This window comes from Eretmochelys imbricata, chromosome 11, assembly GCF_965152235.1.
Source record: "Eretmochelys imbricata isolate rEreImb1 chromosome 11, rEreImb1.hap1, whole genome shotgun sequence".
NCBI classification, from domain to species: Eukaryota; Metazoa; Chordata; order Testudines; family Cheloniidae; genus Eretmochelys; species Eretmochelys imbricata.
Window position 1 is genome coordinate 51,692,315 of NC_135582.1, and position 16,473 is coordinate 51,708,787.

General features: G+C 40.0%; 1 protein-coding gene across 1 annotated transcript in view; it reads right to left on the minus strand.

Annotated features, from left to right (window-relative positions):
- The window catches only part of COL5A2 (collagen type V alpha 2 chain), a 95,052-nt gene extending 79,916 nt beyond the window's left edge, over positions 1-15,136 (minus strand). Inside the window, exons 1-5 of the mRNA XM_077830400.1 lie at positions 15,082-15,136; positions 7,416-7,643; positions 4,629-4,642; positions 2,934-2,966; positions 1,856-1,888 (exon numbers count right to left, since the gene is read on the minus strand). Coding sequence (XP_077686526.1) covers positions 1,856-1,888; positions 2,934-2,966; positions 4,629-4,642; positions 7,416-7,643; positions 15,082-15,136 — 363 coding nt within the window. The remainder of the gene's footprint in view (positions 1-1,855; positions 1,889-2,933; positions 2,967-4,628; positions 4,643-7,415; positions 7,644-15,081) is intronic.
- Between the last annotated feature and the right edge of the window lie 1,337 nt (positions 15,137-16,473).

Here is a 16,473-nt window from a genome sequence, read left to right on the forward strand (position 1 = left end):
AGGCAGGGCCCTCCACAACCACGGAAGTTCAGACAAGATTTGCCCCTTTATTATTATTATTATTATTATTTATTAATATTTATATTATTGTAGTGCATAAGATTCCCAGTCATGCACCAGGACCCCATTTTAATAGGTGCTGTACAAACAGATCAGAAACACAATCCTTGCCCAAAGAGCTTACAGTCAATTAACAGTTACTGTCAGGACGCTGATATTGAACCCAGGCATGCCAGATCCTTAGGCAGCATCTTTAGCCACTGCAACAAACTGCTGCCACTGACCAACAGCCTTAGTGCTAGAAGCCTACAGACACACAGCAGCCATGCCCGATGCCCCTGATTGGCTGGACAGACAGCACTTTCATTGGGTACCTGAACTATATAACAGACCCAATGGAAGGGGAAGCTGTCTGAGCAACAGGCCACTGCCTGCTGGTTGCTGCCTAGACGCTTGGCCTTGCTGCTTTGCATGACTGTCATTACTCCGGCTGGAATTCTGTGCCAAAAAATTAAAAATTCTGCGCACAATATTTTAAAATTCTGCAAAATTCTGCATATTTTATTTGTCAAAATAACTCAATATAATCACACCAGTTTCAATTATGTGTGGTCATTTATTTCAAAATACCAGTCAGCAAGTATGTCTGTAACAACACAGACACAAAAAAGATTCAGGAAATGTTTTTTGACAAATAGATTCCTTACTAGGCATATTAATACAGAACTCTGAGTAATAATTCATTTCAACTACAATATAGAACTGTATTTCCTGCACCCCTCAGAAGCAGTGCAAAGGCTTGGGGGAATAGGGGTAACGGAAGAGCTGAGGCAGAGGGAAGTAAATACTGGGAAGGAGCCTGGGTGTGAACTTGGAGGGCTGTTGGGTATGGACGGGAAAAGTATGGAACAGGTTTTTTTTTTTTGGGGGGAGGGGGGCAGGGAGGGATTGTTAGGGAGCTTCCCCATGCAGACCCTGGCTGACCCCTAGCCTCTCCCATTCAATCAGGCACATCTGCCCATGTCCCCATGTGTCTCTGTGCCCTCACCCAGCTACCCTCTGTTCCTATATAACTCTGCACCCCTCCCCCTGCCCCATGTGTCTCTGTGCCCTCACCCAGCTCCCCCCTTCCCCATCACCATGTGTCCCTGTACCCCTCCCCCCATCACCATGTGTCTCTGTGCCTTCACCCAGCTACCCCCTGTCCCCATGTGTCCCTGTACCCCTCCCCCATCCCCATGTGTCCCTGTGCCCTCCCTCCCTCTGGAGCCCTGTGCCTCACTCCCATTCAGCCCCTACCCCAGTCTGTCCTCCCCCACTAACCCTTACAAGCCCCTGTCTGACCCCCCCCAGCACCTCACAGCCCCTGTCTCCCGAACTGGCCTGACAAGCGCTGCTAAGGCAGCTCTCTCTCTTCCCTCCCTGGCACGGCGCTATCACCACAGTGCCCTCTGTGGGGCAAAAGGCAGAACTGCAGCAACATTTTGGGAGAAATCTGCAGGGCTCATTGAATATGTGCACACGCAGTGGCACAAAATCCCCCAGGAGTAATGACTTGACTTTGTTGCCTGGCCACCTCTCCTGACCTCGCCTGCCCAGCCCACTGACCCAGCCCCATGGATTGGCTCTCCCAGCTACCGACCCCTGAGAGAACTCAGACCATTGCCCCGGACTGCCTCTGATCCCAGTGAACTTCCTGGCTGCCCAACCACCTGCACACACTTGACTACTGCTCTGGAATTCCCCCAGCCCTCCTCACCCACTGGGTTTTACAGTCATTTTCACAGTAAAAAATGGAAATGGAAGAGACTGAAAATAATATAATCAGAAGAACAGAAGCACAGACGCTACTTACTGACGGTCCTGGGCGGCCTCGTATTCCTATAACCTAAACAAAGAGAAGACATGAGCTAAAGCTTTCACAAAACACTAGGAATGCATTTGTCATGACTGCTCTTATGAAAACTGCTCACTGAACAATGAAGATTTGTATAGGAAATTAAGCTACTTGACAACTTTTATGATTTTGTAACCCCTTTTAAATTTCAGTATCTTTTCAGAATAACATAACAAGAACTTTGGAAATATGATGATAATTTTATGCTGACTTTTTTCTACTAGAAAAGTGTGAATGAAGATTTTAAAAAGTGAGGGTGTTACTTTCTCTCTCTTTTTAGTTTTTCCACTTTTCCAATAGAAAAAGTTTTTAAAAGTGTAAAAAAGTGTTTTTCCACCACTTTTTCTTTTTTTACAAAAAATTGTATTGTCAACTTTTTCCAGGATGAAAAAGTAAATGTGAGAGAAACTGAATTATTCTGACTTTCTCTAATATTTTTACTTTCCCCCATATTTTTCCTGTGAAGGGGAGGGGAAAAATAAATAACTGATAGAAAGTTGCAATGGTCACACAATTATTAAAAAATATTTTGAATTCTTAATTTTGAGCATTTTTGAAAAATAAATAATGTCAAAAACAAATGGTTTTCAATTAAAAAATTGCTGATTTTGTTTACCAGCTCTACTTATGAGTTCTAGACCCTTCTAATATTAACCTATTGCCCATTACACTATGTAAAGATTCTAACTACGAAGAAGAAAGTCACTATGTACAGGTTTAATTCTGCAGAATTTTTTCCAAAAATACAATTGACAGTTTTCAATGGTACATATGAAATATTAGCCATCAAAAACTACTGTCGGTTATATTTTAGGAAGAAGTTCTCCTTAGGCTTAATTTTATTCCTCCCAAATAAATGCAACTATTACAAATATTGTTGTGGCAGTTGCTGGTGTTAAATAATTTACACATTTTCATTGGATAAATGCTACAATTCTGTTATATGGGTGATTAATTTTCTTATATCTCTTAAATTACAGCATGAGACGTGTATACTTCCAAAAAGTACTGGTAAACGAAGAAGAAATTAACTTACAATTGGCACCACTCCAGGCTCTCCTTTTTGTCCCTGCAGGGTGCAGTAACAAAAATAGCTCAGATGGCAGTTAAAGTTCATAAATACTGTTATTTATTAATAGTCTGCTTTCTCCAACATTATTACTGACACATGATGCACACTGTGACATTAAACTTCCTTGCATGGTTTACCAACAACCTACGTACCTTCAATTTAGTTCCACAGAGAAAGGTATAAAGATATTATCCTCTAATACTGCTATTGCATTTACTTAGAAGTGAATGTTTAGCATTACTGAATATCTACAACCTATCACTTTAAAAATATAAATGAATGTTAAATACTTATTTGAGGCTAGTTCCCCTCTTAATAGGTTATTTATTGGAGGTAAGTATTTAAATTTGCATTTTTTCTAAGAGATCTCACTACCACCACATTTTCTCCCTGCTTATCCTCACACAATGTGGTATGTTACAGACATTCGCACATCAAGAAATGACAAAAGTATCTTACCAGGAGAGAATGCCTTTTACCTATAGTAACATACCATTCAGGCTGCTCAATAATGGGTCAAAATGAACATTCAGATCCAAACACTCTTGAACTTTGGAAGGCGGAAAAGATGGAAACTGAGCGATTTTTTTCTGTTCAGGACCATCTCCACTTATAACTAGCATATTACTGCAGTGTACACTCAGATAAGGGTTGCTAACCCTGTGGGAATTGAGTACCTCAGTTTCAATTTTGCTTTGCTCTTTCTCTGATGAGATTTAGTGTTGAGTGTTGAATTAAGTAATGCTGTTAGCTGAGCTCTGTTGTGTCAGTTGAACTATTACAGTAGTGAAAGAGGAAGGATGCTGGAAAGATGTTTATTTTTTAAAATATGTATTCATGACACACAGTGAACAAATAGGTGCATAACTGAAATAGAGCTAAAGAGCACTTGTATGTTGACTCTTGTATGCAATCTCTAGTAATTAACTCAAAGATCTAATTGATCCAGGGTCAACTCCATGAATTAATTAAATATAACAGCAAATGTAAGACACACAGAATTCTTGACAGTACAGTATCATTTAGGTAGTACGACGCTGTTATAATAACCCTGCTTATTAAACAGGTCTCCATGTTGGGACTCATTACATCAGCGCTCCAGGATATGAACTAACTACTAATTAGTTTAAGTGTGGCATACAAGGTGCTGAAGCTGGGATTTTCAGGGACCTAAGGGGATCAGAAGGCATTGGGCACCTAACTCCCTTACAAAATCCCAGCATAAAGTCTTAAATGATCTGGACCCTTTTTATCCCTGGGTGATGCTGCTAGAGATGAAGCCAGCTTAGGTACTACAGCTGAAACTTCCTTGATAAAAGGGAGGAGGTTTTTGTGAGGGTGCTCTCCATAAGGGAACGTAGGTTGTGGGCCCGCCCTCCCCAAGATTTGATAACCTTCCAGCCAGGCTGCAATCTCCCCAGGCATTAGGAAGAAGGTTCAGTGAGAACAAAGAGGTTTCATTATTAAGATGCTAGCTGTGGGAGGTTAATTATTTTCTGACGTCTGCTGGGACATGTTGATCTATCCACTAGCCAGAGCGAGAAGAGCAGTGTTTGTGATATTTAACTGTATAATTTAAATTTTCTAAGTGCTGCAAGTAAAGAACTGGAGCCTTTTTAGGGCTTTAATACACTTAAAAAGATAAAAAGTAAAACTTACCTTCCTTCCTCTACCTATAAAAGGAGCAAAAAAGGAAACAAATTAGTTTACTCAGAGAGGCATAACATTCTAAGGAGTGAATGGATGTCTGTACAGACAGAATGGTGTAACATGGAGGCCTAGGAGATGGTCAGATTGCCAGTGGGGAGCTTGAGAAGTGCCCAGAGGTACACATGCCCCACCTTCCTGAATGGGGATCAGTAAGGTTTGGAAGAGTTCCCTAGATCAGTGGTTCTCAAAGCCGGTCCGCCACTTGTTCAAGGAAAGACCCTGGCGTGCCGGACCAATTTGTTTATTTGCCGCGTCCGCAGGTTCGGCCGATCGCGGCTCCCACTGCCTGCGGTTCGCCGCTCCAGGCCAATGGGGGCTGCAGGAAGCAGCACAGGCCAAGGGACGTGCTGGCCGCCCTTCCCACAGCCCCCATTGGCCCGGAGCGGTGAACCGCGGCCAGTGGGAGCCGCGATCAGCCGAACCTGTGGACGTGGCAGGTAAACAAACCAGTCCAGCATGCCAGGAGCTTTCCCTGAACAAGCAGCAGACCAGCTTTGAGAACCACTGCCCTAGATGCCCAGCCTCTCTGAGTGTTGGACAGAATAGGAAATAGCATGTTTAATACAAAAAGAACAGGAGTACTTGTGGCACCTTAGAGTCTAAAAAATTTATTTGAGCAAAAGCTTTCATGGGCTACAGCCCACTTCATCAGATGCATAGAATGGAACATATAGTAAGAAGATATATATACATACAGAGAACATGAAAAGGTGGAAGTTGCCATACCAACTCTAAGAGGCTAATTAATTAAGATGAGCTATTATCAGCAGGAGAAAAAAAAACTTTTGTAGTCTAATCAAGATGGCCCATTTCAGACAGTTGACAAGAAGGTGTGAGGATACTTAACATGGGGAAATAGATTCAATTTGTGTAATGACCAAGCCACTCCCAGTCTCTATGCAAGCCCAAGTTAATGGTATCTAGTTTGCAAATTAATTCTACTTCAGCAGTTTCTCGTTGAAGTCTGTTCTTGATGCTTTTCTATTGCAAAATTGCCACCTTTAAGTCTGTTACTGAGTGACCAGAGAGGTTGAAGTGTTCTCCTACTGGTTTTTGAATGTTATGATTCTTGATGTCTGATTTGTGTCCATTTATTCTTTTGTGTAGAGACTGTCTGGTTTGGCCAATGTACATGGCAGAGGGGCATTGCTGGCACATGATGGCATATATCACATTGGTAGATGTGCAGGTGAACGAGCCTCTGATGGCGTGGCTGATGTGATTAGGTCCTATGATGGTGCCACTTGAATAGATATGTGGACAGAGTTGGCATCGGGCTTTGTTGCAAGGATAGGTTCCTGGGTTAGTGGTTTTGTTGTATGGTGTGTGGTTGCTGGTGAGTATTTGCTTCAGTTTGGGGGGCTGTCTATAAGCAAGGACTGGTCTGTCTCCCAAGATCTGTGAGAGTGATGGGTCATCCTTCAGGACACCATCAGGAGCTCATTCACCTGCACATGAAATTTTAATGGTGTCCCACTGTATATCCACACTAGTTTCCCGCTCTCTGGGCTTTTTTCCAGAAGTGAATACATCTGGCTCCCAGACTCTTTAAGAATACTTAACACTATGGTGGGATTTTCAACAGCACTCAACACGGGCTTAACTCTGCTCCGATTCAAGTCAATGGTGATATTCCCATCAACTTCACTGGGAACAGAAAGACCAGCACTTTTGACAATCCCACCCAATATCACGGTATCTGACACTGATATTTTTCAAAAGCTACAGACGACTGATTGATCTTTGAGTTTTTTGTCAAGTACGTGCAATACTCATGTACAGTTCCCCTGGCAGTGAATTCACAGCTCTGAGGTCAAAGTCATAACAAAAATCTTTAGGAGGGATATTTATTAATATCTTTAATAGCATCAACACATTCCAGAATGTATCCATAATGTTCTCCTTCCTTGAAGACACTCATCCATGGCCTAATGCCTCCTAATGCACAGCAAGTATGCACCATCTGCTTATTAATGCATGCCATGTCTTGTCTTATTGCTTAATTATACAACTCCCTACTATGTTCCCTTTACCATTACTCTACATTATTTACACTAATATAATCAGCAATATTTCCCTTTTAAAAATGTCTTTAGATGATTATATGGTTCAAATAACATAATACACAGTGTTAAGGAGTGTAGAATGAAAAGTTTAGAGATTTTTGTTCAGAAAGTTACCCAATCGTTTTTTTATTAAACAATTTTTATATGTATACATATACAATTTTAGTAGGGAAAATAGGAGGTGTGTATGGAATGTAACTCTCAACATGATATGTTTTTTATAAAACTGGATCCAAACAAGAACCTGAAATCAAAACCTCATCAAGATTCCAAAAGGGGGATTAAGATCAAACCTCTGGCTATGAACGCGCCTCAACAGTATTGGGTGTGTGTAAGAACTACAGCCAGAAAGGAACTCTCTTTCAGATCCAGCTCAGATACAACTCAAGACAGCAAAAATCTCACTGGAATAACCATTCTATTGAGATTTGAGTCGAAGTCTGTGGAAATCTCGTGAGAATAGCTGATCTCACAAGTTTGCTTGTGAGAGTTTGCTGAACCTGAACTTTAGTCCTATTTTTGCATCACATCCAAACCCCAAACCCTGGGCAGATCTGGATCTGAACACCATCTCCTTTGCTCATCTCAAATTACCATATCAGAGATGACATTGTTCAAAATGTCAGCTTAACAGGCTTCACGCAAAATAAGGAATGTAAAGCAGCCTTACCAGTATTGCCTTCAAAATCAACACGTGCCGTGTTGGGGCACACAGGACAGCATTCTCCTGGGGGAATCTGAGGGCTCTCACATTCTAACACATCCTGACACAGAATCTCGTCACAGAGAATGGCTCCATTATCACAGACACAAATCTGGCATGGTGAGGGCTTCCAGATATCCCTGTTCAGATACATCTGATCATTTTGAGTGCAGGCTATTTCTTCAGCATCCTCTTCTAAAAAAGAACAGAAAACACTTTTTAGGCACTTGCAAACTGCTAAACCACAGGAGGAGTGTTAACTGGGAACAGTATGTTATGGGTCCAAAAAGCACATGACAGATGAAGCCAACAGCCCAACCATGGAGTAGAAACTAATCCTTGGGACTTTAAAATGCTAACTCTTTAACCTCTTTGAGTCATAAATTTCAAACCAGAAGGGACCATTGGTGATCATCTACTCTGACTGCCTATATAACAGAGGACATAGAACTTCCCCCAAATAATTCTTAGAGTATATCTTTTAGAAAAATCTTTTTAAAAAATTATCAGTTATGGAGATGCCACCATGACTCTTGGTAAGTTGTTCCAGTGATTAATTACTCTCACTGTTAAAAAATTACACCTTATTTCCAATCTGAATTTGTTTAGCTTCAACTACCAGCCATTAGATCATGTCATACCTTATCTCTGAAGAGATAATTGTTAAATATTTTTCCCCATGTAGGTACTTACAGATTATAATAAAGTTACCCCTTATAATAAAGTTAGTTTGACAGGATCTATTTTCCACAAACCTGTGTTGATTGGCATTACTTATATTACCTTCCTTTAATTCTTTATTGAGTCCTGTATTGGTAACATTTTGCTATTTTACCACTTTATTTCTTGGTAAGGAAAAGGGGAGCAAGAGTCATCAAGGACTGCACAAATCAACTATAGTTTATGGCTCAACTCACAGCTGCTTTAACCTTTCAATGTCAATCTGTTGGCTTAAAAGGGCTGTAAAACTGCTCTAACCATCACTGGGAAATTGCACTTAATAGCATAGAGGGACTATTGGGAGTATTACTAGGGAAAAGAGCCAGTGTAACAATATGCTGCAGCTATTCCCTGCTGCTGGGGCCACAGGCAACCAGATTCAAGTTAGGATTGCCACTGAGACAGCTGTAACTTGGCTGAAAGGGGCGAAACCTCAGAATGGGGAGCTATGAAAGTGGTGCAAATCCATGTTTGCCCTTCTCCAATCGGATCTAGTGCCAAGCTCAGCTTGGGTGCAGGATGAATCAAGCCTTTAAAACACAAGAAATGAATGGGGGCAAAATATATAGAAAAATGTTAAAGGCAAACAGGTATACAGGAAAATCTAAGACTTTCATAGTAGATAAAAATAAGGCTATCAGAAAAAAAATATCTTTTTCAACTCTGGGTTTCACAGCTCCTTTCATCCTTCCTCCTAATACTTAGAACAGTCTAGTGCTTCCCATCCACCAAAGCCTTCCCTATCCTTAAACTATTCCTTCCTTAATCCTACTCTTGAAACTCTTTCCTATACTGACCTCTACAGCATTATAATCTTCACGCCCTCCTATGACCAATTTGTTGCCTGTATTTTGTTTTTGTCTCTATCAATTCATAGTCTCACTGGGACAAGGACCTCCTTGTCCTGTTTATTTTCTAAAGTGATGAGTACATTTACAAAACTATGGGTGCAATTCTGAACAGACTTCAACAGGAGTTTTGCCACTGTCTTCAAGGGAGCCAGGTTTCCACCCTATGTATCTAAAATAGTCAATAACATTTAACTGTAAGCAAAAAGGTGTAACAATGAAAAACATTGATTCCTATTTTATGCACATGTCCTTACTATTGTACATGCAGTACCTGTATAAGAAGAAATACAGTATACATATTTGAAGTTCAAAATTTTTGGTGTCTCCAGTTTTATATGGGAAAAAGGAGACAAAGGGATTGAACTAAGAGAGAAGGAAAAATGAATTCAGCCACGAGCATACAGCTTTGTACACAGAGATCTTATTAAGTAAGTATTATTATTATTGCATGAAGATAAAAATTAGCAGCACAAATCATGGTGCAATTTCAGTCAAACTGTTCTCTGCATTTCTGTTAAAATTAAAGCCAGATGCAAAGAGAGAAACACAAAACAATACATGTGAGAGACTTAGGGATTTAAAGTTTGTGCCCTTACTCAAGTCATTTTATCATTGTCAAAGCTAGGAGAAATGGAACAGATGTATCATTAACTAATACCCACCAGCACTGACTTTTGCACCTTGCTAACAGAAACTGAAATCGGATTTGTGCACAGCTCAACCAGTGTTTTTAATTGGTTTATCACGTAGGCTGACAACATGACTCCAACTGTTGATGCAAATGCTCAGGAGCAAATGTTGTCACTGTGAAGTAAACACATCACTGATGTATCCTGTACAGTCCATTTCTGACACAGTGTAAACCATTTTCTACACTGTATAGTGTCCTCTGGATCGCATTCTTTTCACTTCTCCCATATGTCAGAGCATTATGTCATGCAAACAGTGTGCATGACATAATGCTCTAACATTTTGAGCCTTTTTCCCCAGATATGGTCTGGCATATGGACCACGTCTTCCTTAATGGGTTACCATTAGAACTGGTGGCCTAGTTCAGATGAGAAGATAAATGAGATTTCTAAGTCACTGAACCCAAGTCAGCATACTGTCATAACTTCAAATAAACCACACAGCAATTGCTTTGGCATACCAGAGAAGGGCCAGATTGAGACCAGCAAATGCAGAAGTTTCTCTTTCTCATACTCTGGTTTTTTTCTCTCTCTATCTCTCTATCTCAGACACACACACAGAGAGCTAACTTTCTGGAAAATATAAGATGAAACACCATGCCTGTTACTCTGTACTTCTGCAGGTTTGCTGAAAAAAAAAAGACCACGGCACCATTTAGCACCATTTCATCATGTTCTCTGTTCACCCTCTTCTCTTCTCATATTTGTCCTTCATCTTGTGGCAGCAGTACTATATGAGGAGATAACGGGACATGTAATATACATCCTAAGAGAAAAATTGTTAATCTGCTTCAAATACCACCAACCTAGCAGAAAAATTTGTTATCACCTATTGTCTGACTGATGCGAGAGGGAGAAACCTGAAAGAAGCAGTCATTCCAACTCTGACTCATCTCTGCTACTAAACATCACATACACATTTTCCCATAGTTCATCATTATACTGTACTTTACTATCAGGCCTAAATTATAGTCACTTTATCCAGTCATATCCAAACTAAAGGGCAATGAGGGTTGTTACAGTCTGTCTATTCCCTAGTTTGGAAATTAACACATAGTGTTTGTTTATACAGTACAATTCATGCACTCTTTGGGTCACTTGGCCTTTTTACCGTAGTGACTATTACGCAGGGTGCTGAAACTTGAAAAGCAGCTTTGGAATGTCTAGAAATGACAAAGTGATGAAATAACAGATTAACTACATTCTTTCTTCCCAACCCAAAACAGATACTGGCCCTGAGTCTCTTCTCACATACACTGGGTAACTCAACAGTAACACCATTTAAATCAACTGGGGATGAGGCACAAATCATTATGTAGATATAAAAGACAAATGTACAACAGACACAATGTGTTGTATTTTAGGTAATCATTTATCCTATGGGAGACCCATTTTTGTCTTAAAACATTATCAAAACCAAAGCAAAACAGCTAGCAATGGTTTATATATTAAAATATCATATTCAGAAACTGCATGCTGTTTTGAATCAATATCTAAAGTCATTAACTAAATGCTCTGAGATAGCTTAGTAGATTTCTAAATGCCTCTGTCTATTATCTGCCCTGAACACTTCCTGAGCTAGATTCCCCTTCCATTGAAGTCAATGAAACTTTTGCTGTGAAAACAGAGTTGGGCCCTGTATTGTAAAACTTCAGGATGAACGCTGATATTAACAAAAAATAAAATTCTTCAGCCACTAGGAGGCAGCCAAAACCCATCACTCACTAACAGCAATTGTCATAATAAAGATGTGTGTGCAGCAAATAAGCACAGCCGCTCCCAGTCTCAGTCATCTTACAATTGGGTTTTGATTTTCCTCCAAATGGATTTCTCTCAAGCTTTTTATTATCACATTTCTCCTCCACATCTCAGCAACAGGGGAATATTTTAAGAGAGAGAAAATGTGACAAAACTTCACACTAGAGCTACCCAATTACTTGCATTTTGGAAGGCAACATCTGAAAATTTAGCCACCCATTTGCTCTCTTCACCCATATTTGGAGGTTGCTCTGTTCCTCTTTCCAAAGGATCCTATTGCAATGGAGAACAGGTGTAGCACAGCAAAACCAGGAAAGGGGATGCCTCTGCCAGTTACACATCAGCAGGGAGTTCTCTTGTCCCAAGGAAATACCCTATTGCCAGACTGTGGCCAGAATCCAACCCCTTTGTGCTGACTGAATAGCACAAACAGGTCAGAATAGCAGGATAGGTCATAAGTAATGTACTTGTACTTTGATTCGCAGGGATTAGAAATTACAGCTCCTGCAGGTTGCTCCTCCTCCTATCTTTTTCGTCCTGTGGCTAGTTTATGAAAGGGCTGAAGCAATCTTAGCATTGCTATCTGATAGAATAAATATACTGTAGTCCCATTACATTAGTAAAGGATACCAATATACACGGCTGGTTTAGTTGTATTTAATACTATATTTGCTGTATTGCAGTTACAACAACAACAACAAAAAAGCTTCCAGGGTGAGAATGGAATGGCCACCCATAATCACACGAGCACATAATCTGTTAAAAATACAAATATGGAAACTGCATATGCCTTGAAAGCACAGTAAATGAATGTTCTGATGTGGTAGTGGAATGTAATAGTGCTAAAGAGGTTATGGACTGGCAAAATGTTCCAGTTTAATGGGAATTTTCTGAAACTGGTGAATGCCCTGCACATCACTAAGTACCATGTACACTGATCCAATCTAATTAATGATGAGAGTGGACATAACTCTACCAAAATTCACATTTGCTGGAGGGAAGAGAATGTATTTTTCAAATGCATTAAGGCATTCCATCACTATTTACTGTCTTTTCCTTAAAAAACCCTGAAGTTTTCCTGAGTTTGATATTGTGAGCTGCAGGGAATTAATCCTTGTTATTCACAAAGCAGAGATGCAGAAATAAATCATAGCGAAAAACGATATGTGCTAGCAACCATCTTGCAAATGTGCTGTATATGCCTATATACTAAATCTCAATAAATGCACAGAAGTAGCACAGTGCACACTTGATAATACTGTTGCCAATCTACTGCATTAGGCCTGCTCCAGCTCTCACTGAAATCAATGGAAAGAACCTCATTCACTTCAATAGGAGTTAGATTGAATCATAGCTATGTAGTTATCAACAACCAGCTAGTTGAGCTGTATTCTGAATTCATTTTACACGGAATCTCTGTCACCTTACTTTTTAACTTTCAGACATTTCAGTTTGAGGTTCAGTTCATGTCCCAGTTGGCCTCAGATGGAGTGACTAGACATTTACAGTGCAAGGATGCAGATGAAATCCAAATTTCACACAATCTGGCCACAATTTCATTATAACTACTGTCATTGCACTTTATCATTTTGTTACACATTAGACATTATCATCACTCCTGGAAGATCTGAGCTCTCTGAAAGGCTTGAAATTCCATTTTAATCCTTCTGCCTATTCAAAAACTAAAGTAGGGAGGGAGTGTGGAACCATGATGTGACACACAAACATCGCTGAAGACCAGAATCCAAAAGGTTAGTTCTCTATGGAAAAGTCCTACAGAATTTAATAGACAATTATAATTAGCAAGATCCCTGGCTGGTGTAAATTAGGATACCCCCATTGAAGTCAATTGATCTATGCTGATTTATACCAGCAGTGGGTCTGGCCAAACATTTATCTTAGTACTTTTTAAAACATGTCCTATAGAATTTAATAAAGAATTATATCCCTGCTATAGAATTCTACAGGATAGTTAGAAAAACCTAGAGTAAGGATATGATGTTCTTTATAAAATGTAACAGGGTTGTAGAGTAATTTCTATACAACCCTACAACTCTCATGCCTGTTAAATTCCACAGGTTTTCCATATGGGATTTTTGGTGGATCATTCAGATGTGGAGATGTGATGTCAATATACTAATGTCCTTGTTTTAGAGGGATAAGAGCTTTCCCAAATCAGGTATTTTAAAAACAAATGTAATTTTAGGGCTGGGGGAAATATGGACTGTATGTATATTCATGCACTGCCCATTGCCAGAGCACTGACCACAATAATAATCATTAAAATAGGCAGGATAAAAATAGTCTCTCAATAAGACACTGAATTAATAGGCTGCAGGAGCTACCTTAAGAGTTAACTAAAGGCCTTGCATTTTGCCTGGAAGTTTACCAACCTCAGGTTCTAGTAGGCCTTAGGGGGAGGGAGCTCCAGGTATGAAGTTCATCAACTGAGAACCTCCAGCCCTAGACAAAGATACTCCAGGAGCAGAAAGCAAGAGCAACCCAGCAGACTGTGCACTCCACAAGAGGTTGAAGAGGAAAAGGTAATCTCCCAGGTGAATAGTTCCTAGGATCAGATTTGCCAGCTGTGGCATTGTCCCTTTAAGACTGTTGTGCCAATATCTCTATTGCCAATAGTATTTGTATTACTGTAGCATCTAAGAGTCCTAGTCATGAACAAAGACCCCTTTAGCACCATAAATTGTTCCAGATTTAGCTGCACAGGGGGCAATAAAAGGAAGAATGACATGTCGGATACTGTTAGCCTCATTTGATGGAATTCTAATTTCATATTTTATGTATGCTCCCATGGCTTCCTTAAGCAGAAGGAAACAGTATTACCTTACATTTTGGCTATTTTCTGTTCTGTTCGTGTTCCCAGTACCCCAGATACACACAGCATCTATCATGATGGCTCCATACTTGTGATAGTAGAAATCAGACTTGTTTTTTTATGGCTAATGTTAGTGTCATGTGCAAGGCAGCCAAAAGTAAGTTTTCAATATCAGTGTTCAACTCATGCTGGTTATGGTGGCAGGAGATACAGTATAAACACATTTGGGGGCCATTTAGGGATCTGGGGCAAAAATTGGGGATTGGTCCTGCTTTGAGCAGGGGATTGGACTAGATGACCTCCTGAGGTCCCTTCCAACCCTGATATTCTATGATTCTATGACACCTTCCAGAACAAAAGATTTTTGGAGGCCTCAGGTATGGCAAGTAACTCCTGATGTCATCTCTTATACAAATGGCCCAATTCATTCCTAGCTTCTAATGATTTACTGTACATAAATATTAACACCATCATTGCTGAGCTAATGATCACAAGATTAAATCTCACCTGAAAGAGACCCCATCTTATGGCTCTCTGTGAGGATGGGGCAGGGAATTATGTAGCAATCCAAAGGTCGGGTGGGTAAGGGAGTCAGTTGAAGTCAGAAGCATGAAGTGTGCTGCAGTTGCAAGTTTAAGAGTGTGATGGAGTGGGAATGAGAAGGGAGAACGGGAGCAGTGGCTGGCAGGAAGCGAAGGCTCGGTTGGAGGTAGGGAGCACAGCTACAAATATGGAGACATTTGTATTCTTCCCTCATCCCCTTTTTTCCTAAACCCACTTACCATCACAGGCTATGGGTTTTCCCTTTTTTTCCATGGCAAAAGCCAAGATATTCATCATAGACCTAGATGCACAGTTGCGACATCACAAAAAAGAACCAAATCAGAGTCAACCATTTGGTGCCCAAAGCCACACTCCTAACCACTCCCTTCTTTCAGGTAGTAACTAGTTTATCCCTAGGTTCTTCCACCAGAATAGCTGATATTTTATCATTTTTCACCACTCACTCATGGGATGGAAGCCTTTGCTGATAGACTTGTTAAGAGCAGGCAAATTCATCTAATCCTTTTCGGGCCTGTGCAGTTTGACAACACTTCCTTCACCCCTTTCTCTTCATGCTGTGACACGGACGCTACTCCATTATCAAGGAAGGATGTAGAGTGAGGCTTGTTCAATTTTATGTGTGCGTGCATGCATATGTGTGTGCATATTAACTAGCCAAATACTGCAGCCATTGCTCATGTGAATAGCTCCAGACAATTACAGGGCCAAGCCACCTGCTTACAAAATGGGAAATGGTACAATAATTATTTTCAAATGTATAAGACTGTGTTTCACATGGGGAATGTTTAATGTTCAGAGATGTGTGTATTATACCATTTGATTTTCTCAGGGAAGAGTTTGATCATTTAGTTAACTCTAGAATGGAATTTGGAGTTCTCTTATAAATAACTTGTGTGAGAACACACAAGACTCAAAACCAGCAATTCAACAGTGAACTTACATAGATAGACTGGAGTAAACATTAGGATGTGTTTAGTGCTGGCCTAATTCTGCTCTCAGTGGAAGCAGAGTTAGGCCAATACTCAGCGCTGCTGAAAATCCCATCCTTAATTTTCATAGGACAACTGTTGTAATACATGGATTTTCTTTAAAATTGAAACTGGTTTTTAGTAGAACTAAACACATTATAACTACTTTTAAGATGGCAAGTTATGTTTAATTTTAGAATCACTACTGATATGGTAAAACACAATTGCAGAAATTCTTAAGATTCTTGTTGGTTAATTTGTATTTATTAAAATATCAACACTGCAATCAGAAAGGAAAACAGAAAAGGTTGTAGCAAGTCAAATTCATCAAATAGCTAGGCTACCAAAAATGTAACATTCTCTTTCCCTAATTAAATATACATATAGGGGTCTAAAGGCCACAGTGAGTAGACAGACAGCTAGGGTAAGTGACTGTCAAAAACTAGAAGATAGGGGTTGTTGCTCTTGATTTTGGTTGGTTTGTTTATGGCTGGAAGCCAGTACCAATCCATGTAATACTATCCTGCATGATCTTCCTCACTGTGAGATAATTTCATTTAATAAAAAATATCAGGAGATAAAGTGGAAGGAATGAAAACTGTTAAATTGTGACCAAAAGGCTGAAAGCAAGTGTGTTTCAGG